The sequence below is a fragment of the Canis aureus genome, chromosome X (assembly GCF_053574225.1).
Source record: "Canis aureus isolate CA01 chromosome X, VMU_Caureus_v.1.0, whole genome shotgun sequence".
NCBI lineage: Eukaryota > Metazoa > Chordata > Mammalia > Carnivora > Canidae > Canis > Canis aureus.
This window is the reverse complement of record NC_135649.1, coordinates 708235-732671: the sequence shown is the minus strand read 5'-3', so window position 1 is coordinate 732671 and position 24437 is coordinate 708235. Positions and strand designations below refer to the sequence as shown.

Sequence of the window (24437 nt, the reverse complement as noted above, 5' to 3'; positions counted from 1 at the left end):
CTTCCTCATTGATCTATAGGTTGGTTATTTATCTATCATTTGGTTTTATTGAGATATACTTATATAGAATATTGTATTAGTTTCAAGTGTAGAGCATAATGATTTGATATATGCATATATTGCAAAATAATTGATGCAAGTTTAGTTAACATCCTTTTGGGTGTGTGTGTGTGTGTCTGTGATGAGAACTTTTAAGATTTATTCTCTTGGTAACTGTCAAATATATAATACAGTATTGTCAACTATAGCCATCAAGTTGTACATTATATCCCCAGGACTTATTTATAATTAGATGAATTTGCCTATTAAAGAGAATTTTAAAATTAGATAGCAAAGACAAACCCAACTCTATGCTCTATAATAAAAGAGTCCAACAAAATACAGATTAAAAAAAACTAAAAATAAAGGGATGGGCAAAAATGTATCAGGGACATGGGAATAGGAAGAGAGCGGGGGGGTTGCAATCACAGCAAGATCAGGAGCAAAGGCAAGGAAGCCCACTATTTCTGTTTTTCTTTCTATTTTCTTCTGTTTTTTGGGTTTTTTTTTTTTTTTGGTATATTTTCACTGAGATACTTTTCCCATATTCCCATATTTTATTTCATTTTTTTAAGTTTAAGTTTTTATTATTTAAATTCCAGTTAGTTAACAAATAGTATAATATGAGTGTCAGGTGTACAATATAGGGATTGTTATGGAAGTGTTCCATAACAACACCCACTGCTCATCACCACCAGTGCCCTCCTTCATCCCCATCACCTGTCTTATCCCCCCACCTCCCCTCTGACCACCGTCAGTGTGTTCTCCATAGTTAAGAGTCTGTGTCTTGGTTTGCCTCCTTCTCTTCTCTTTCCCCTTGGTTCATTTGTTTTGTCTCTTAAATTCCACACAAGTGAAATCACATGGTATTTGTCTTTCTCTGATTTATTTCGCTTAGTGTATTTTCAGTAGGTAAAGAACTCTAGCATGGCCATTTTTGTCTTTCAGAACTATAAAGATTATTTCTCTACTGTCCAATGAGAAACTGGCTATCATCTTTACCCTTGTTTCTGTTTACTTAATATGACTTTTTTTCTGACTTCTTTTAAGATTTTCTCTTTTTCACTAATTTTAAGCTATTTGATTATAGTGTGCCATGGTGTAATTGTTTTCATGTGTCCTGGACTTGGGTTTCATTGAACTTAGACTTGTGGATTTATATTTTTCATCAAATTTACAAAAATCTCAGCAATTATTTCTTTTTTTAAATTTTTATTAATTTTTTTATTGGAGTTCAATTTGCCAACATATAGCTTAACACCCAGTGCTCATCCTGCCAAGTGCCCCCCTCAGTGTCCATCACCCAGTCACCCCAACCCCCGCCCACCTCCCCTACCACTACCCCTTGTTCATTTCCCAGAGTTAGGTGTCTCTCATGTATTCAGCAATTATTTCTACAAGTTTTTTTTCTCTGTTCCACTCTATTGTCATCTTTGGATATTCCTATTACATATTTGGCCACTTGACATTGTCTCACAGTTCACTGACGCTCTGTTCATTGTTTTTTGGTCTTTTTTTTTCTATCTGTGATTCATATTATATAGTTTCTATTACAATGTAAGTTCACTAATACTTTCTTCTGTAATGTTTAATTTCCCATTAATCCTATCCATATTCAATCTTTCCTCCAGCTTCCTGAACACATGCAGAATAGTTATAATGATTATTAAAAGATGCTTGTCTGCTATTTCTTTCATCTCTGATATTTCTAGCTCTATTTTGGTTGACTTATTTTTTTCTTGCGTATAGGTCACATTTTTCTGCTTCTTCCTATGCCTAGAAAATTTTTAAAAAGATTTCATTTGGGATGGCTGGGTGGCTTGGTGGTTGGGCGCCTGCCTTCAGCTCAGGGCATGATCCCAGAGTCCTGGGATCGAGTCCCATGTTGGGCTCCCTGCATGGAGCCTGCTTCTCCCTCTGCCTGTGTCTCTGCCTCTCTCTCTCTCTCTGTCTCTCATGAATAAATAAATAAAAATATTTTTACGAAAAGATCCCCACGGGGATCCCGATGGCGGACCTGATCCCAGGACCCCGGGATCATGCCCTCAGCCAAAGGGAGATGCTCAACCGCTTTGCCACCCGGGCATCCCTATGCCTAGTAATTGATATGAATGTCAGATACTGTTGATTTTACTAAATATCGTTTTGGGGTTTCATATCTAGCCAGAAAGCACTTTGCTTACTAGCTTTCTTTTATTGTTAGGTTCTAATTTCTTTTTTAAAGAAAAGGTAACATACACTTCTGCAACTCTAAGGAAAATTTTGTCACCAAAAATCAAGGAACATTTGAATTGAAAAATTGGAAAGCGTGGAGGAAGAAAAATGAGTTGGACCACTCATCCCCAAACTTGAACATTGGAATCACCTGGGTAGTCTAAAAAATACACTGAACCAATCTGAAAGGGCTATTTACTACATGATTCCAAATATAAGACCTGCTATAAAAGGCAAAACTATGGAGACTAAAAATATCAGTAGTTGCCAGGGGTTAGGGATGAGAGAGGGTTGGATAGGGAGCATAGCAGATTTTTAGGGTAGTGAAATTATTCTGTATGATATTAAAATAGTGGATACATGCCATTATACGTTTGTGAAAACCTACAGAATGTACAACACCACGAGTGAATCCTGATGTAAACTATGGACTTTGCTGTGTCAATGTAGGTTCATCAGTTATTAATATATGACCCTCAAGTGCAGGATGTTGCTAATAGGGGATATCATGCATGTATGGGGACGTCTCTGTACCTTCCTCTCAATTTCGCTGTAAACCTAAAACTGCTCTAAAAAATTTTACACACATACACACATGCATACACACTCTGAATGGGTTCCTCCCCCAGAGATTGATTTTTATAATAGGTAAAGGATGAGGCTTGGGTACCAGGATTGGAAAAGAGAGTAAAACTTACATGTTCTCACCACAAAAGAGGAATAATCATGTGACATAATGTAGGTGTTGGCCAAGTCTATGGTGGTAATCCTTTTGCAGTATCTAAGTGTATCAAATCAACACCTTGTCTACCTTAAACTTGCATCATACTGTATATCAATTATATCTTAATAAAGTTGGAAAAATAGGGGAAAAAAAGACAATTATTTTGTTGCCGAACAGTCAAGGAAGTCTTTGCTGAAGAAAGCATTTTTTTCTTTACCAGAGTATAATTGACATGCAACATTATATTAGTTCGAGGTGTACAACATAATGATTTGACAGTTGTGTACACTGTGGAAAGATCACCACGATAAGTCTAGTTACCATCCCTCATCACAGTCATAAAATCTTTTTTTTTTTTATCATGAGAGCTTTTAAGATCGACTCTCTTAGCAACTTCCAAACATGCAATTCAGTATTACAGACTAGTCATCATGCTGTGTATCACATCCCCAGGACTTCTTTTATAACTGGAGGTCTGTACCTCTTGATCCCCTACAGTCATTTTGCCCAATCCCCGACCCCTTCCTTTCTGGCAACCACCACTCTGTTCTCTGTGTCTATTAGTTTTGTTTTATTTTGCTTTTTAGATTCCACATATAAATAAAATTACGGCATTTGAAGAAAGCGTCCTTAGGCTGGTTTCTGGAGGAGTAGAAGTGAGCCAAGTAAAACTGGGGAGGAGCCCCGGGTATAGAGGAAACAGCATGTTGGAGGGTCTGAGATGGGAGGGAGGTTGTGTACACATGAGATTCTTTTTGGGGGTTGTTTTTTCCATCCTTTTAATGTTTATATATGTGAGGGCTGTGTGTACCTTCCTGAATTCCTTAATTCTTTCAGTTAATTTTACCTTTGGTTCTTCAGAGCTTTCCAGATAAAAATCATATCTCATCTGTAAATAGAAATAGCTGCACTTCTTCAATTTCTTTGGCTCTAATTGATTCCTTATGTGTGACTGTATTGACTTGCATCTACTCTACGACGTTTAAAGAGCAGTGGAAGTAGCAAGCGGTCTTGCTTGTTTATGATCCTCGGGGAAATCCCTGTGCTGCCTGACTCTTACGTAAGACTGTATTCAGGACTCAGGTTCACATATTTTTTCATACTAACAAAGTATACATTCCTACATTCCTACTTTCCTCTTTTGTTCTGTGTTTTAACCAGGAGTGAGTGTTGAATTTTGTTGGATATTTCGGTATTTGGGCAATTACGATTTTCTTCAGATCTATCAATATGATGTACTATATTAACAGATTTCCTACTATTGAACCAAGCTTGTCTTCCTGAAAAAAATCCTGCTAGGTTGCCTTAGTATGATATCAGACTTTACTCATTCATATTTTGTTTAGCATGTTTGCATAAATAATCATGAATTTAGAATTCTGGATTTTTTGTACTCTTTTTTTTCAGGCCTAGTTAATCCATATTGTACTTGTTTCCTAAGAATTGTTTTTGTGTTTTCTTTCATTTTTAAGGCTCCTGTGCAATGTTTGTAGCATTGGGAACAATGTATTCTTTGAATATTCCCCTAAGAAAGGAACAGGGCCTTTTATGGTGGGGGAGAGGGTATTTCAAAGATGTATTTCTTTTTTTTTCATTGATTGATTGATTGATTGATTGCATGCCAGGGAGGGGCAGAGGGAGAGAGAGAATCCCAAGCAGGCTCCATTGTGAGGTTTGATCTTAAGGCCCTGAGATCATGACTTGTTCTTTTTGCTTTTGTTTTAATTTTTTTTATTGGAGTTCAATTTGCCAACATCTAGCATAACACCTAGTGCTCATCCCGCCAAGTGCCCCCCTCAGTGCCCATCTTTGATGTATTTCTCTGTTTGCTATGGGAATTAGTCCGTTTACGTTTTCTTTCCTAATGAGGTCAATTTTAGTAAATTGTATTTTCCTAAGAAATCATCCATTTTGTCTTGTTTTCAAATTTATTTGCAGAGACATGTGTCTGCCAGATAGTCCCTTAGGGTATTTTACATCCCTTGTATTTTAATAGTCATCTCCTCCTCATCATTTCATATTTTGTATATTTGTGCTTCTTCCTTCCTCCCGCCCTTGATTATGTTAGCCAGTGGTATGTCTCTTCTGTAAATTTTCTCCAGAACAATCATTTTTATTAATTTGATTATTTTTTCTCAACTTCATTAATTTTTCTTTTATCTCTCATTTTTTCCTTCCTTATGTTTTATTTTGGTTATTTCATTGTGCTTTATCTTAGCATTTGGAATTAGGGACTTAATTAATATATATTTGGTCCCTCATTGATATCTAAGTGCTAAAGGCTATGAATTTTCCACTGACCTCCACTTGAAATATATCTCACAGATACTGAGATAGTATTTTCATTTTCATTATTTTTAAAAAACTCCTTTAATTTTGGTTTCCACTTCACCCACTCATTGTGCTCCAGTCTTCCTTCCCTCCAATATGGTATCTGTGATGTAGCCTGGCTAAAGTGGTCCTGCTCCCCAACGCCCTCAGAAGAAAGCTCCAAACCTGCAGCCCTTCATGGTTTGCCTGTTTCTGCAGCCATACTCTCTCTCATATGTAGGCTTACTCTGCCTACAGCATCCATTGCCCTTTTATTACTTGGCTATTGCCTACTCATTTTGGGGAACTAAGCTCAAATTAAGGAATGCTTCTCTGAAACTCCTCAATCTCCAATACTACCCCAGCTAAGTACACCTTTTGAGAACTAAATAGGATCCTATATTTCTTTCATCGTATTACTTACAGCATTTTAATATTTTGTCTCTCGATTAACATTGTAAGATCCTTGAAAGAAAGGGTTCCCTTTTACCCCTGTACCCCTGGTGCTAATAAATAATTGTTGAACATCCCTTCAGCTCTAGACTTCTTAATATATATGTTCTGACCCTGTGAGCTCCAGCAAATTCTAGAGCTTCTTTGTTAGAAACTTAGTTTGGTTGGTTGATTTTAGCTTTTCAGTTGAAGTATAACACATACAGAAAAGCGCACTAATTATAAATGTCCAGCTCAATCAGTTTTCACAAAGTGAAGACCCCTACGCATCCACAGCACAGATCAGCTCCATGAATTTTCACAAAGTAAATGTGCCTGTGAAATTGTGACACATATCAGGAAACACAAGCTATTTTATTTGGCCCAGGTGTAGTTGCTCTCAATTGGAATGATTTTAACCATCTGCAGTTGACTCTTTAACAACAGAGGGCCTAGAGATGCCAACCCCCTGTGTAGTCAAAAACCCACATGTAACTTTTGACTCTCCAAAAACATGTACTAATAGCCTGTTGACCAGAAGCCTAATGCAATAACATAAACAATCAACACATGCTTTGTATGTTGTATGTATACCATATTGTTACAATAAAGTAAGCTAGAGAAGAGAAAATGTTGCTAAGAGAATCATGAGGAAGTGAAAATGCAGTTAGAGTACTGGAGTGTAAAAAAAGCCACGTACTTAAAATGCGCATCCTGCTGCAGTACAAACCTGTGTTGTTCCAGGGCCAACTGTAGTTCATTAGCAAAAGCAGACTCTGTCCTAAGCTTGGGGTGTCTACCTACATAGGTCCTGGGATTGTAGTTTTGAGTAAACTGACAGGAGCTCCAGCTATTGGAGCTTATGAAAATGTGTGAATATTCTCAGTGGACCACTGGAACCATTTCTGCTCATTGGTCCTGCCAAACTCAGTAGGAAACCCTATATTACATACCCTAACAGCAGCCAGAGACTGACTTCTTCATGATTTTTGGAATCATCGGTAGTTATAGGGCCTTCTGCAGAACAAAGTAGCTATGTCATACTCTTTCATGAGTTTCTCCCCACCTACTTGGGTGTGAGGAGGGCTGCTTGTAAGTCTCCATTATTTATGTTCTACCTGTATTGTGGTACGGAACCCAGACATATCCTGCTGGGTGGGAAAGAGAGAGGGGAGAGCTAGATCTAAGGCTGCTGTACTACCATGTGCCAGTGAGGCCTCACAGTGCCAGGGGCCCTCAACCTGGATGGTCCACTGAACCCACCATTAGGTGGAGTTTAGGTATATTGGGGGTGAGAGTAGGTAGAGGTAGATGGGTTGGCCTCATGTCAACAAGCATGTCTGTTTCTCCCACTCCAGCATGAAAATGCAAGTATTTGTGAATTTTTTAAAAAGATTATTTATTTATTTATTTATGAGAGAGAGAGCGCGCAGGAAGGAGAGGAAGAGGGTGATAGAATCTGAAGCAGACTTTGTGCCGAGCACAGAGCCTGATGTGGGGCTCGATTCCACAACTGCAAAATTGTGACCGGAGCTGAAACCAAGAGTCAGACACTTAACTGACTGAGCCACCCAGGCATCCCGAATTCTGGAAACCTAATGCACAACACGGGGACTACAGTTAACAGGACTGTATTATATACTTGAAGTTCTCTAAGGAGGTAGACCTCAAGTATTCTTCCCACACACGTACACACATAGAATGGTGGCTATGTGAGGTGATGGATATGTTAATTAGCTTGAGTGTGGTGATCATTTTACTCAAAATATCAGTATCAAAACATCAATTTAACATATATGGTTCCTTTTTGTCAATTATACCAAAATAAAGCTAGAAACAAACATAAAACTGACTCGAATTGATTGTCTTGCAGGTATGAGAGGATTGAAATCCCAATCCATATTGTACCTCACGTAACCATTGGGAAAGTATGCCTTGAATCCGCAGTTGAGCTGCCCAAGATCCTGTGCCAAGAGGAGCAGGATGCATATAGGAGGATCCACAGGTAGAGTCCTCCCTCCTCTCTCATCTTGACTTCGCAGGGCCTGCTCCCTCTTCTCTTCTTGAATGCCCTTTCCTAACACGCTCCCTGTGAGAGAGAGTGTTAACAACCTGTTTGACATTCATGTCTCTCCTGCTCTTTGGATCCTTCAAGGGCAACGATACTTTTTGGTTGTTAAAAACAAAACAAAACAAAATGAAAAAAAAACCCGGCAACATCTTAGCCCTACTGCCAAGCACTGGGTCTTGCCCAATAAAAGTGTACTAGGTGATGTGAGAGACAGTAATTTCAGATAATCTCTGAGTTCTCTTGAAGTTCTATAAAATTACATCCCCCTAATCATGAAAAATATAACTGTCATGGAATTTAAATGATACATATTCATCTGATCCAATTCGGAAAGGTCTGGTGCAGTTTATCATTTTGTTACATAGTCTGTGACCATTTTGTTTGCCCTTCACTGCTGCCTTGCTACTGACCTAAACTATTTTATTCCTTTAGCCTCACACATCTGGACTCTGTAACCAAGATCCACAATGGCTCCGGTAAGATTTTTTTTCTAGAATATAGTCAGTGATTCCTGAAACACTCAGCTGACAGAAACAAATTTAGTTTAAGGGCTTGACGTGATAGGTTCAAGTTCTCCTTGAATTTCCTTTTCCAAGAGCTTTGCCATTCATTAATCCTGCTCCCAACTTTTGTTTTGAACCCTGCGGACCCTTTACTGTATATGCTACCTGGACTAAGACTGGAGGAAAGACTGGAATGAGGTTTATGAGTGACTTTCTCGGGGGTACCTGTTTAACACCCAGCTCTCAGGGAGGAGGAAGGGCCCTGATTTTTTCTCTTTGCCAGTTTCCATGGTGTAATACTCCTACCATGGCTGATTTCAAACAACTAATGTGACCTCAACCAGCTCACAGACTTTTGAACTTTCAACAGTTGGCTTTCATGAGCTGATCTAAGTTGGCTCCAGCACACCACCACCAGCCTATTATGGTGGCAGTTGAAAGAAATGGATAGACAGATAAAAGGGAAGGTGGGAAGGAAGAACTCTTTTCATGTCAATAAACAGAGAGGGATTCCTATACAAGGCCAAGGAGCAGAAAACTCAATGCAGGATATACACTGAATCACTTTTCTCCAGCAGACACCCCTACCCTCTCATACCTTCTCTTTGGATAACCCTGATTCCCAGGCCATTTTGTGTAGCCTTCCCCAGTGACTGGCGAAGTCCCCAGTGAGGAAGAAGGGGAGGCTTTCAAGTATTATAGGCCATTACTTTGAGATGAAAAGAAGAGATGGCTTGGTATATCTCTCATTTCTATCTGGAGGTAAATATGACAAAGAATTAAAAGTTGGTAATATATGACATGTAGTCACTAAATTACTGCTCTCAAGCCACAATAATTTATATAGTATGATATTAACTAAAAAATGAACAAATAAATCAGTAGGGCAGCCTGGGTGGTTCAGCGGTTTAGCACTGCCTTTGGCCCGGGGCGTGATCCTGGGGTCCCAGGATCGAGTCCCACGTCGAGCTCCCTGCATGGAGCCTGCTTCTCCCTCTGCCTGTGTCTCTCTCTTTCTGTTTCTCATGAATAAATAAAGTCTTAAAAAAGATAAACAAAATTTGTTAAAAAAAAATCAGAACTGAATAGAGCCCACAAATGGGCCCATGTGTATATAATAATTTATATTTAAGAAAGCTATTACTTTAAATCAGTAAAAAAAGGATGGGTTATCCACTGAATAGTGTTGGGACAGTTCTTTGTTTGGTAGTTTATTCATTCAGGAAAGATCTGAGCGCCTGCTCCGTACAGTGGAGTACTGCTAAACAACAAAAAGACCTGGGACTCCTGGGTGGCTCAGCGGTTGAGCGTCGGCCTTTGGCCCAGGCCATGATCCCGGGATCCGGGATCAAGTCCCACATCGGGCTCCTTGCGGGAAGCCTGCTTCTCCCTCAGCCTGTGTCTCTGCCTCTCTTTCTGGGTCTCTAATAAATAAATTAAAAAATCTTTAAAACAACCACAACAACAGAAAGACCTGCAGCTACATGAACCACCTGGGTGAACCTCAAGGGCATCATGCCAAGTGAAAGCCGGATCACACTAAATGCTACATACTCCATTGTTCCGTTTATATGACATTCAAGAGTAGGCCCAAGTAGTCTGTGCTGACAGCAAGCAGTTCAACAGCTGCTCGGTTAGAGGTGACTGCAGATGGGCCTCCGGGCTGACAGAGAAGCTCTTTCTTCACTAGGGATGCTTACCACAGGCGCACACCTGTCCAAACTCATTGAACTAACTGTACACTCTAAATGGGGTCATTTTATTATCTATAAATTATACCCTTTAAGCTCATTTCATTTGATTTTTTAAGATTTATTTATTTGAGAGAGAGAGAGAGAGAGCGAGCGAGCACAAGCAAGGGGAGGAGCAGAGGCAGAAGCAGACTCCCCACTGAGCAGGGAGCCGACCCTAGGACTCGATCCCAGGGCCCTGAGATCATGACCTGAGCCAAAGGCAGATGCCTCACTGACTGAGCCACCCCGGCGCCCCTCAATAAGTCATGTATGATGAAGGAGAAAAAGATATTTCCATTAGGCAGAATTTGTTTTAAAATTAGAATCTTTGTCTCACCATGAAACTGAACACGAAAAATGGTAACTCCCTTTTTCTTCATCTCACTGTTTTTCCCTCATTTTAAAAGAGTAGCTTTTAGGTGAGTTGAATTAATGTATTTATTTCTTAAAGCTACAAAACATTTGAGCCATGTTCCTAGTGGATTTGGGGAAAACTAAGTTGCAGAAAGCAGAGGTGTAGCTACCTGGGGGCTGTGGTCATTTGTCATCTACACGGTGCAGAGGCCGCGGGCTGGGGAAGGAGGCCTATGGTTCTGAGCCCTTCTGCGTGAGGGGGTAAAGAGCTGGCTACCTTGCCGCCCTCGGCATAGCTTGTGGACCCAGGGGCATTCAGGATGGCCTAAAATCGGTGTATTCTTTGCTCAGCTCTTCTTTCTCCTGGCTAGCGATATAAAATCATCTGCTCGTCCTGCCTCTTGCCCCAGTTCCTTCTTCAGGAGCTCACAGTTGGGGGGGCTATTGGTGGTGGAGTGTTACCTCTTCTGTGTTTTCCTATCGAAGTGTTTACCAAGAATCTGTGCAGTCAAATGTCAGCCGTCAGCGGGCCTCTCCTGCAGTGGTTGGAGGACAGACTGGAGCAAAACCAGCAGCACTTACAGGAATTGCAACAAGAAAAGGAAGAGCTTATGCAAGAACTCTCTTCTCTAGAATAAAGTCGGAGACCAATGTGGTAAACAAACTTTTTCAATTTGTATGTCATGCGTGGTCTGAAAATTCACTCCCCTCATGTGTAGGCAGCCAACGGAGCAGCTCTCTTTGTCTCCCAGTGGACGAATTTTAATGATGTAATAAAAACAAAAACAAGATGCCTTCCTGAAAGTTCCATTAGGGCTCAGTGAACCCTCTTACCTGTCACTGGCCTCCAAAGTACATATGAAGATTCTTTAAGTACGACATTAAAGTGTTTTTTTAAAAAAGGCTATGAGAGGTACATTGGCAAGGACATCTTGTAATAAAATGTCCTAGGAGCATTTTTATTTTATTTTATTTTTAATATTTTATTTATTTATTTATTTGAGAGAGCAACAGAGCAAGAGAGCACAAGTAGGGAGAGCGGCAGAGGGTGAGGGAGAAGCAAACCCCCTCCCCATTGAGCAGGGAGTCCGACATGGGGCTGGACCGTGGGCTCATGACCTGAGATGGAGGCAGGATCTTAACCCACTGAGCTGCCCAGGCGCCGCCTAGGAGCATATTTTAAATATTGGCTTCTCCCTTGTTTAACTCTGAAGTTTTCATTTTCAATTTTAGACACATTCCCTAGAATAAGCTAAAGGAAGAAGAGTATTTCCTGTTTCGGTGTTGTAGTTCTGATGCTTATGTTGGATAAGTAGATGACTGTACTGGAGTGAGTGGCAGGAAGTGAAGGTGGCCCATTAGCACCCTGCCTCCTCTTAGCCCACACTGAGAGGCATGCGTCTTCCTTCTTGATCTCTAAAATATGAGGTATTCCGAGATACCTGTCGAAGGCTGAATCTATGTGGGTGCCCTTCCTAACCAAATAGATGATGAGTGCTAGCATATTTGACTCTGAAGCAAATTCTATTGAGCAGATCGAATTTTCCTAGGAACTTCCATTTTAATATAAATATGCTTTTTCCAGAAACATTAAGGACTTAGGATGTAACAAAAAATCACGTTTTAGCACGTTCTTTTGCATTATTCTTTCTATGTAAAACCACAAAAGATAAGTGTGTCTTCAGAAAAGAGTCAGGCATGTGGATCCCTGGGTGGCTCAGCAGTTTAGTGCCTTGCCTTTGGCCCAGGGCATTGTCCTGGGGCTCTGGGATCGGGTCCTGTGTCGGGCTCCCTGCATGGAGCCTGCTTCTCCCTCTGCCTGTGTCTCTGCCTCCCTTGCCTTCTGTGTCTCTCATGAATAAATAAATAAAATCTTTAAAAAAAAGAAAAGAGGGATCCCTGGGTGGCGCAGCGGTTTGGCGCCTGCCTTTGGCCCAGGGCGCGATCCTGGAGACCCGGGATCGAATCCCGCATCGGGCTCCCTGCATGGAGCCTGCTTCTCCCTCTGCCTATGTCTCTGCCTCTCTCTCTCTCTGTGTGTGACTATCATGAATAAATAAATAAAAATCTTTAAAAAAAAAAAAAAAAAGAGGCCTATTGCATTCTAGAAATTTATGTGGGTGTTGGAGCCAGTGGAAAGAAAACCATCCCAACAGTTAACAACAAACGATTGGTTTTGGTTTTGGTTTTTCCTTCTTGTTTCTCCCAAGATTGTTTTTCGCGTTTCAAGGTATAGCCCACCTGCATGAGAATCACTTGGAGGTCAGACTTTCTCTTTGGGGGTGGAAGCTAGAAATCTTCAGGAACTCCCCAGCTAACTCAAAGGCATACCACTAGCATAAGGGCATATGGGGTATAAGTGCTATATTTCCCTTTATTTCCCACAGCCACAATCCTTCTCTATTCTTTTCTTTCCCTATAGGAAAAATGAAAATATCCAGGTTTACAATCAATTAAGCTCAATCAATTTTGAAGAACCTGGAGGACTCACATTACCTGACCTCAAGACTCACTCTAAAGCTACAGTAATCCAGACAGTGTGCTATATACCCACCTGCTTTTGACAAAGGTGTAAAAGCAATTCAATGGAGTAAGGATAGACAGTCTTTTCAACAAATTATGCTGGAGCAATTGACACCCATAGGCAAAACAATGAACTTTGACCTAAACTGCATACCCTAGACAGAAAGTAACTCAAAACAGATCATAGACTTAGATTTAAGACGTAAAGCTATAAAACTTTTAGGAAAAAAAATCATTGAAGAAACATCAGGATCTTGGGGCTAGGCAACAAGCTCTTGGCCTTCACTACAAAAGCACAGTCCTAAAAGGGAAATGATATACTGGACTTCATCAAAATGAGAAACTTTTGCTGTGTAAACAAATCAAGAGGATGAAATTTTTGACAGAACTTATTTGCAAACCATATGTCTGATCAAACTTGACTATATAAAGTCAACAGTAAAAAACCCATCCAATCGAAAATGAGCAAAAGACGCGAATAGACATTTCACTAAAGAGGATGTATGGATGGCAAGTAAGCACATGAAGAGATGTTGAACTTGAGTAGTCATCAGGGAACGCAAATGAAAACCACAATGAATTATAATTACATGCTTATCAGAATGGCTAAAGAAAAAAAAGCAAAAATACCAGATGCTGTCGAGTGTACAAACTGGATCTCTCGTACCTTACTTATAGGAATGTTAAATGGTACAGCTACTCTACAAAAGAGTTTGGGAATTTCTAATAAAGTCAAACATCCTTGTATCATACACCCCAGCGATTACACTCCTGGATATTTATCCCAAAATAATGAGAAGCTATGATGGCACAAAAATTTGCACACGAATATTCTTAGCAGCTTTCTTTGTAATAGTTAAAAACTGGAAATAACCCAGATGTCCTGCAATCGAGTGAGTGATCAAACCAAACATCTGTACTGTGGAGTCCTACTCTGCAATGAGGAGAAACGGACAACTTTGATTCACACAACTTGGGTGGACCTCAAGGGTATCATGATGAATGAAAGGGCCAGTCTCAACAGGTCCCGTACTCCATGGTTGCATTCTTGAAATGACAGGATTATAGAAATAAAGAATAATGATTGCCAGGGATAGGGACTGGAGGGGGTATGGGATATGTGCGACTATAAAGGGATAACAGGGAGTTCCTTTGTGCTGATGGAACAGTTCTGAATCTTGATTATGGTGTTGATCACATTACCTGGGCTAAAACTCCGTAGACCTACACACACCCACAGATGAATGCATGTGAAATCTGGTGAAAGTGAATGGGGTCTGTAGTCGAGTTAGCCGTGTCGTGCCATTGTCAGTATGTCGGGTTTGAAGTACTGTAGCGACGGAAGAGGTTACCACTGGGGGAAACTGGGCAAAGCGTACATGGGACTCGCTGTACTATTTTTGCAACTTCCTGTGAATCCATAATTATTACAAAATAAAGAGTTAGATGGATTACATAAGGAACTAGGAGGAATGGTTCTTAATTTGTGAAATAAGAGTGCTGAAAAGAAAACCCAAGAGGAATAAAACGATTCGGATGTTTTTACAGGCCGATGGTGAGCACACATCCCTTTCCTTTCCTGGGCTTCATTTTTTTTTTTTTCATTTGTCAGGCAACAGTGGGTCACCAGTAAGGTTCCTTTTATCCCAGTGTTCCGTCTTGAAAGGTGTTGAGCGTCACAAGGAACAGTGATGTGAAGAAGATGTATCATCACTTTCCCACCAGCACCAGTCGGGCTTCCTTCACGCAAAATCCTGCGCTCCCCGCACAACCCTGTGTCCCGTGGTCGGTAGATTCTCGGTTTTCAATCACAGCCAAGACTGAGAGGAACAATATGTACACCTGCCTTCTGTCTGTTTTGTCGTTTCCTATTCGTTCAAGTCATTGCCTTCTGACGTCTGTCCGTGTCACCCCATTCAAACCACTGCTGCCAAGGTCACCCATGACCTCCCCATAGTGAGCATCAACAGGTGCTGTTCATGCCCTTAGTGGACCTCTGAGTCTTGACACAAGTGGCCACTCTTCTGTGAAATCTACTTCTCTTGGCTTCTGCTATTTTCGGGTTTTCCCCTTGTCCAGCTGCTCCTTCTCAAACTCATGTGTCGGCTTCTCTATTGCTGCTCACCCGTATGGAGTCCACAGACCTCCATGGCTCCATCCACACCTCTGCGTGCACTCTAGATCCACATTTCCCCCTGCTTCCTACCTGTCTCCACTGGCTCTCTCAATACATCTAAAGCTGCCCTCCTGCTTTTCAGTCTAAACCATATTAGGGAATATTTCTTACCTCAGTGAATGGAACAGCCATTTGCACAAATCAGAAACCGAATAGACATCAACATCTCCATCACCTTCAAAACTATTTACACTGATAGAGTTATGACAGCTTTCTAAATTTTTTTTGTCTCTTAATGGGATTTTTCATTTGGTAACTCCTTAAATCTCTCTCTATAGTTATTAACATAAAATCTTTTTAATTTTTTTTTTGGAGTTCAACTTGCCAACATAGAGCATATCACCGAGTGCTCATCCAGTCAAGTGCCCATCACCCAGTCCCCCCAGCCCCCCCGCCCACCTCCCTTTCCACTTTAAAACTTTTTTTAAAGATTTTTATGAAAGACACAGGCAAAGGGAGAAGCAGGCAGGACTCGATCCCAGGACCCGGGGATCACGCCCTGAGCCGAAGGCAGATGCTCGACCGCCGAGCCACCCAGGCGCCTCAAGGTACGGCAGCTTGAAATGCTTTGTGTAACCCGGTCACTCGTAAGAGGCAGGTGGGGGCAAAGGTGAGCACGTGCAGGTGTCAGTGCCTGGCGGCTGGGAAAACAGCTGGAATCACCGCGCGAAGGCCTGGGAGGGGGGAAATCTGGTGAAAGTTGTGCGAGGAGAGAGCCAACCATCAGTCCATTAAACAAGTCACTCGATTGTACAAATAGTGAGGGCAGGAGTGAGGATTCTCAGTGTCAGGAAAAGAACTCACGAACGTGAATAGAGGCAGGGTAGAGTGAACCTCAAGAGACTGGATTGAAATTAGAAGTAGAACATGGAATTCGTTCAAAGGTAAAAAAAAAAAAATGCATGTGCACAGACGGTGTGTGTGTGTGCACGTAGCACTTTTGTGCAGTCCGCCCACTACCAGGACTAGAAGAGGGCCAGCCAGGAGCTGGGGACACGGCTGTCACGAGCCGTTGCTTCTCGAAGGCCGTCCTTCCCTGAAGGTCAACCGTGGGCCTGGGGGCAATGGCTCGAGGCGGGGCGGGGCGCAGGGCATCCAGCACATGCCCAGAGCATCTTCTGGAACCATTTAGGGAAACAAACTGGCCCCGCCTTTGGGGGCTCCTGCTGGCCCAATGTGGGACAACTCGTGCATCAAGATAAAGGACTGTCATACTTCGAGTGATGCAGGAATGTGAGTCCACGCTGATAAAAGGAAGAGGCGGGTCAACTCCTCAACGCGGGAGGAATGATTGGACCGGACAGTTCCCCTTGGGCGGGCTCGGAGTGGTGGCTGGTTCGGGTGACAGTCACCAGCCCATGCCGAGACAGGTTGATGGCTGGCTTCAGTGTCAGGGACATGAACAGTAGCTCAAGGCCGAGGAGTTTCCCGGGACAGAAAGACGTTCCAGACACGACAACTGAGTACAACACGTGTCCCCAACTTGGACCCTGGACCGGAGAGGAAGGAGAAGCTGTGGGGACGGCCGCTGTATTCCAGCAGGGTCTTTGGGTTGGATTCTAGTGTCGCAGTCGGTGACCAGGGGGTGCATGGGCTCAGTCTGGCCACCGAGCCGCCGCCGTGGGAGGAGGGACCGCCACCTGTCAACGAGGCCACGGGGCGGTGGGGACTGTCACCGTCAGTGATATTTCCCATTCATTTTCTCTCCTTTCCCCTATGATCCCTTTCACTAATTTTTATATTCCCCGAGTGAATGGGACCATATGATGATCGTCCTTCTCCAACTTACGTCACTCAGCACAATACCCTCCAGGTCCATCCATGTTGAAGCCAGCAGTGGGTGCTTGTCCCTTCTGATGGCTGTCACCGGACAGGAGCTGCCCGCGGCGCCCCAGGGCCGCAGAGCAGAGCCATAGGGACCCACGTCATTTGCAACAGAATGTGGGAAAGTTCCACCGGGGGCGCCGGCCGGGCCTAGACATGGGGACAGCCGGCGGGGCCGGCCCATGGCAGGACGACCTGGCAAAAGGGGAACACAGTAGGGGCAGCCCCCTGACCGATTCCGCGCTCCGCCGGCCTGCTCCTGCCCGGGGGCCGCCTGTCCCCACCGACGACACTGACTCCGGTGGACACGGAGTGGAATGACCGTAGCAGCCAGACTCAACTACCCTCCCGAAGAGTAGCAAAGGCCCTGTCCAGGAGCTCAGACCAGGAAGACCCTAGAAGAAAACTCAGCGAACGTTCTCGACTGCAGTTCCGGCAATGGGGCCTCAGAGGTGACGCCAAAGGCCCCCGCCACAAGGAGCAGAAACCAAGCCTACAAGCCCTCTGAGAGTTCGGGCAAGACTTGTGAAGTGAAGACAAAAAGGGTTTAGAGAGACCTTGCAGGGCCGCCCGGGTGGCTCAGTAGTTTAGCGCCGCCTTCAGTCCAGGGCATGATCCTGGGGTCCTGGGATCGAGTCCCGCATCGGGCTCCCTGCATGGGGCCTGCTTCTCCCTCTGCCTGGGTCTCTGCCTGTCTGTGTCTCTCATGAATAAATAAATAAAATCTTAAAAAAAGAGAGACCTTGCGGTGTGATGGAGGCTTGGGCCCCTGGCCGTGTGCTGTGAACACGTGTCCCTGCTGTTAGGACGTGTCCAGACCATGCATGTTCACGGAGTGTTGGAGATTCTCGTCTGAGATCCGAAGTTCTTGGCGTATGAACAGTGCCTTGGTTGCTGAGAGCTTCCACCGGCGGCTGCCCAGCAGGTGGGGTGCGGGGTGCCCCCCAAGCCCCAGATGCCTGCCTGCTGCGGGCACTTCTACAAACATGCCGTCGCTCAGAGAAAAGCAGCTGGCTGTCATCCACAAGGCAAAGAAGTTTGTGTCCCTGAGTTATGAATGAATGAATGAATGAATGAATGAATGAATGAATGAATGAATGAATAAATAAATAAGCTGCACCTGCTGCCAAAACTTGGCCCATTGGCTCTGCGGCCAAAGACGCCCCCGGGACTGGGCCCTGTGGCCTATGGGTGGTGGGAGGCCTGCGATGCCTCCGTGCGCTCCCTGGCCCGGCCCCCCGCGGACGCCTGGAGGCGCCACCTCTGCTCCAGCCGGTCCCCATCCTGACGACGGCGAGAGCCACCAGCGAAGGACGCCATCAGCGCCACGACGCGCCTACAGGCTGCTCTGTGCCCCTGCCTTTCCTGCCCCGGGACCTGGGGCCCCGGCCTCCTGCACACGCGCATCTGCTCCCCGAAGGCCACTGCGACTCGCACCCCCTGCAGCCCCAGCACGCCAGAGTCACCTCAACGGGACGGACCTTTCCGGGCCCTATGTGTGTCCGCCGGCCGAGCCCCGGTTGCTGATGACTTGCGTCCGTCCCTCCCACCCGCGAAAGCCTGAAAACCTACGTGGGTGAATTCTACGGAACATTTAACTTAGAAGTTTTACCAATCCTTCGCAAACTTTTCCAAGCGATTTCGGAGGACGGAACACACCCGGATCCATTTCATAAGGCCAGCACTACCCCATACCAGGGCCAGACAAGGACACACAACAAAATGAGATTCTAGGCCAACATCCCTGATGAATACAGATGTGAAATTCTCAGGAAAACACCAGCGAACCAAATGCAACGGCACCATGGAAAGATCATCCTGCACCCTGATGCAGTGGGGTCTCTTCCAGGGATGCAAGGGTGGTCTGACGGCCGCAGATCAATCGACGTGATGCGCCGCATTAACGAAATGAAGGATACGAATGTACCGCAACGTAATAAAAGCCACGGCCCACAGGCCCACGGCTGGCGTCATCCTCAGTGGTGAACAGCTGAAAGCTCTGTCTCAAGGTGCAGAAAATAAACAAGGGTGCCCACTCTCACCACTTTGATTTTACATAATACTGCTAGTCGTAGGCAGAGCAATTAGGCAAGAAAAAGAAGAGGCATCCAAACTGTAAAAAAAAGTTGAATTATCTGTTTGCAAATGACATCGTCTCATACATAGAAAAACCTAGACTCCACCAAAAAAAATCTTTTTTTAAAATATTTTATTTATTTATTCATAGACACAGAGAGGCAGAGACACAGGCAGAGGGAGAAGCAGGCTCCATGCAGACAGCCCGATGGGGGACTCGATCCCGGGACCCCAAGATCACACCCCAGGCTGCAGGCGGCGCCAAACCGCTGCACCACCAGGGTTGCCCCCACCAAGAAATTATTTTTTTTTTCCACCAAGAAATTCTTAAACGAATTCAGTAGAGTTGCAGGATATGAAATCAACTTACAGAAATAAGTCGTGTTTCTGTATATTAGCAATGAACTATCTGAAAAAGAAATGAAGAGCTCTGCCGACGGCTCTTGCAGGTTCTCTTCACCACCAAAGAGAGGGAACGAATTCAGGTGGAAGCCCGGAAGTCTGTCCTGGTGGAGGACAGACAGCCGACTCAAAACCCAGACCTCAAAAAAAAAAAAAAAAAAAAAAAAACCCAGACCTCATAAACACTGCCTTCCCCTTATCCCGCCCCACCTGGGACCACAACTCGGCTGTAGGTAAGGAGACACTCCGGGTCCACGCCAGACTCTAGGGCAGGTCTCCAGGCTGCCGCGCAAGCCTGCCCATCTGGCCGAGGTCTGTGATGTGAGACAGGATAAGGACGAGAGTCCAGCAGCCTTCTTAGAGTCATGGAGGCTTTTAGGCAGCGCACCCCCAGGAACCCAGAAGCCCCGGAAACAAAGGCCGCAACTATCATGGCCTTTGTTAACCAGGCCGCTCTGAACATTAAAAAGAGATTGCAAAGAGTAGAGACACTGGGAGAGAAGAGCTTGCAGGACTTAGTGATAGTGGCAGAACAAGTCTATAATAATAGAGACCGTCTGGAAGAGCAACAAACCAAACTAAGTGACCGGCAGACCCGAAACCTGGCCAAGATCCTGCTGGCCACAACCATGGACGACCTATGGGAAAGACGGAGGCACCTCAAGAAGCTGGCTTCAGGGACAGGTGAGGAGGATGGCCCTGGTCCCCGTCGGGAGCGCCCTAAACTGAACAAAAACCAATGTGCCCATTGCAAGGAAGGGGGCCACTGGGTGAAAGACTGTCTGAACAAAAGACCTAAGGCCCCTGCCAAGATCTTGGAGATGGGGGACCTGGACGACTAGGGGAGTTGGGGTTCGGCACCCCTCCCCGAGCCCAGGGTAACCCTCAGAGTGGAGGGACAACCTGTTGAATTCCTAGTGGACACTGGGGCACAACACTCGGCTTTATTACAACCCCAAGGGAAATTGGCAAGCAAGACTTCATGGGTGCAAGGGGCCGCGGGCCCCAAACAGTACTCATGGACTACCCGGAGAACTGGGGATCTCGGCACGGGCCGGGTATCCCACCCCTTCATGGTCATCCCTGAGTGTCCCTACCCGTTGTTAGGTCGGGACTTGCTCACCAAGATGGGGGCACAAATTCGCTTCCACCCCGAAGGAACAAAAATCCTAAACAAGGAGGAGCACCCGATTCAGGTGCTTGTCCTGGGCTTAGTAGACGAATAGCAAGAAGACCACCGATTACCTCACACTGCCCCCTCCAGATTCCCCCACCGGTGTCTCAGATAAAAATTGACGACGGGGAACAAATTGATTAACTTTAAATGGATCCAGGTGGGACATAGTAAACAGGTCTTGAAAATTATCACTACTAAGCCTGAAACTTTTATTCTATTGAGGTTGACTGAAGGGCACATAAGCTCTGTTATCTTTTTGCAATTTGTTAGTAAAAAAAGACTGAAATGAAGGTTAACTGTTTCCAAGTTTTCATAATTAATTGTTAAGATACCTCTCAAAGTCCTTGGTAACCTGAAACCTTAGTACACTTTGATGATAAATGGAATTAAATCCATTGGCCATCTAGGTCTTTTCCAAACAGGAAGAGGTGCTGAAATGTTGATTTGAATCTGTTGGTGAACAGGCTTTGTACTTAACTGTTTCATAAATTTGCCGTCCAAAGAGTTCTGGTGTGACAGTTCAAAATCGGCTACTCCTTGGGTTTCGCTGGAGACTAAGGATCCTAAGAATGGGAAAACTCTGCTAAAGTAAGATAAAGAAAGCAACTCTCTATGGAGAAAAGGAGATATGTAAGAAAAGTATGAGAAATGGGAATATATTTTTGTTCAAGGTAAAAGAAAGCAATCTTGTCCTAGATGAGACTGGCTGAAAAACATGGCTTGGGACAAATTCTGAATGCAGAGGAAGGTGTAGACGGCTCGTGAAGGGAAATCCTTGGAAAGGAATTTAAGATGTGGTCAGGACGGACCGTCAGGTGTGCGGGGGCAGCCGGGACCACGGAGACGGAGACCAGCTGGGCAGAGCCGGCGGCAGCGGGGACATCAGCTCAGCGGGCAGAACTGATCCAAGGCGCTGACCATGGGGGAAGGGAAAGAAAGAAACCTCTGCAGGTCCGCCCTCGCCACCGCCCACACCCACGGGGCCCTTTACAGAGAGAGGGGGCCCCATCCTTCTGACGGCAGAGGGGAAGACTATTAGAAACAAAACAGCGATCCTCGAACTCCTGAGGGCCGCACACTCCAGCAACATCCTGCCAGAGGAACTGGGACGGCGAGTCCTATCCAAAATGCATCGGAGTGCTCACACGGGAGCCAGAAGGATGGAAGACATGGCACCGAGGTATGGTTTTCCTGTTAAGATCGGATCAGACAACGGCCCAGGATTGTCTCTGAGGTAACACGGGCGGTGGCCCTGGTACTTGGGGCAGATTGGAAATGACATCGTGCACATAGGCCCCAGAGCTCAGGACAGGTAGAGAGGAGGAACACAACATTAAAGGAGACCTTAACTAAATTAGCCCTGGAGACTGGCGGGGACTGGGTGACTCTCCTCCCCTTCACCCTATATAGGGTGAGGAACTCCCCATATAAGATGGGACTGACTCCCTACGAGATCATGTTCGGTCTTCCTCCACCTGTTCTCCCCAATTTAAAACCTGAGGTGCTTGCTGAGTTTGATGATCACCGACTCCTTTTCTCCCTCCAAATGTTACAAAGAGCCCATGAGCAGGTGTGGCCTAAGCTGAGGGCCCTCTACGAGACTGGGCCACCCCCGGGCCCCCATCGATACCGGCCGGGTGACTGGGTGTACCTGCGGAGATACCAACACCAGACACTTCAACCTCACTGGAAGGGACCCTACATCGTGATCCTGACCACTCCCACCGCTCTCAAGGTCGGTGGGATTACACCCGGGTCCAGCCCGCTGACCCACACGCCGTTATCAAGGACTTTGTTCCAGAATGGAAAGGCCAACCGGACAAGGACAATCCCCTAAAGCTAAGACTGCGGCCTTCTCACTTACCCCACTAATGTTGCTTATGCTCTGTCGCTTGGTGCCAGAACCAATCCCCATCAGCCATTTAATCTAAACTGCAGGTAATAGAAGTCTCAAGGGGAGAAGTAATCTCACCCAATCACCCCACTTCCTCCCCTACCCTACGTGGGGTTTCATCCTGTTGCCCCCTGCTTCGCTTCACACACACACACACACACACACACACACACACACGGACAGGTGGGTACAAGTTCCACTGGAGGAAAAATGGCAAGGACTGACGTTTTCCCCTTGTAAAAGGCCTTCATACCAGATAATGAGCTCAAAAGACCGCTTCCACTGCGATTGCGCACAGGAAGAACCTGAGCCTTGGATCTTGCGTGCCCCTGGCTTGCTCTCCGCTGAGAAAGAGGAAAGAAAGCAAGGCTTAAGCTAATGTGTAACTGGTCAGTCGGCAAGTGACAGAAGGAGCGTGCAAGGAAAAATGTGGGGGGGGGACGTGCAGGCCACGCGGCGAGGCCCGCCATCCCAGATGGGCAGCGACAGGTGAGGTAAAAAAAAGGCAAGAAAGACTATGTTTGAGATGCGATGCAATGAAGGGTATTACAGGAAATACTTGTGCTCTGCACTAGAAAATTGGGTAATATAAATGATGATATGAATGCTCAATCAGAGGCGAGATCAGGGAATTGGTATCGGTCTGTTGATTAAATGGGAGAGTCTGGTGCCACTACTTTTAGTGAAGTCGGAGTCAAAATTGAAGAGATCAGAATGAATCTAAACAACTGTATTTTACCTTCAGGATTCTGTAGAGAGGCTTTTGCAAGCAAGGGGGGCTTTTTTATGATAGTCACACAGAGAGAGAGAGAGAGAGGCAGAGACACAGGCAGAGGGAGAAGCAGGCTCCATGCACCGGGAGCCCGACATGGGATTCGACCCCGGGTCTCCAGGATCGCGCCCTGGGCCAAAGGCAGGTGCTAAACTGCTGTGCCACCCAGGGATCCCAAGCAAGGGGGGCTTAAACCCACAGTATCATGTTTTTCATTAAAAAAATAGACCTTCCCTTGGGTGACTACATTTTATTTTTTTTTATTTTTATTTTTATTTTTTTTTTATTTTTTAGGGTGACTACATTTTAAACATGCAGATCCACATGCTGCCTTAACGAAGAATGCTGTTTCTACACTGACCATTCAGGGAGAGTCCGAAAATCTATGGCAAAGGTCAGGGAAAGTTTGGCTAAGCGAAAACGAGAACGGGAACAGCAACAAGGTTGGTTCGAATCCTGATTCAATCACTCCCCCTGGCTAACTACCTTGTCTTCCCTAGCTGGCCCCCTCCTCCTCCTCCTCCTCCCCCCCCCCACCCTCGGGCCCTGCATTATCAATAAATTAGTTGCTTTTGTCAAAGACAGTCAATGCAGTTCAGATCATGGTACTCAGACAGCAGTACCAACCACTGGACCTTGTTACTGAGACCAGCCTGGACCCATGATTGGGTCCTTCCTTAGGTTCCTCTGAGAGCGGGAAATGTGGAGGCCGAGAAAATTAAGGCCATTCCACCTCAAGTTTAGCGTTAGCACAAGTATAGCCATCTCAGGGCCCTGTGAATAAGAGCTGGACTTTACAGGAAAAACCGCAGAACACCCTTGACAGAGAGTCAGTCCCATAACAGAATGAGAACAGAGCTTAATGCCCTTGACAGAAAATCCCATATCAGAATGAAAACAGAGCTCAGAACGCCCTTGATAGAGACAAAAAGTCCCATATTGGAATGAAAACAGAGCTTAAGAAATTCCTCCACCCCTTCTGAAAATCCCCTAGACCAGCCCAGAAAAACCCAGCTGTAACCCCCCTCGGGGTCCAAGTCCCTGGTCTGCTGTGTCAGGTACACTTGGACCCAAGCTCGAGCTTGTTAATAAACCCTCATGTACTTGCATCGATGTTGGCTCCTTGGTGGTTTTCTCGGATTTGCAATCTTGGGCACAACAAACATTCCCATATACAATAGGATTAAAAAATATTTAGGAATAAATTTAACCA

General features: G+C 45.0%; 1 protein-coding gene across 1 annotated transcript in view; it reads left to right on the top strand.

The window, feature by feature from the left end:
* BRCC3 (BRCA1/BRCA2-containing complex subunit 3) overlaps positions 1 to 14366 on the top strand; it is a 62438-nt gene extending 48072 nt beyond the window's left edge. Inside the window, exons 9-12 of the mRNA XM_077889404.1 lie at positions 7593 to 7724; positions 8223 to 8266; positions 10867 to 11035; positions 12803 to 14366. Coding sequence (XP_077745530.1) covers positions 7593 to 7724; positions 8223 to 8266; positions 10867 to 11018 — 328 coding nt within the window. The 3' untranslated portion in view covers positions 11019 to 11035; positions 12803 to 14366. The remainder of the gene's footprint in view (positions 1 to 7592; positions 7725 to 8222; positions 8267 to 10866; positions 11036 to 12802) is intronic.
* The last annotated feature ends 10071 nt before the right edge of the window (positions 14367 to 24437 follow it).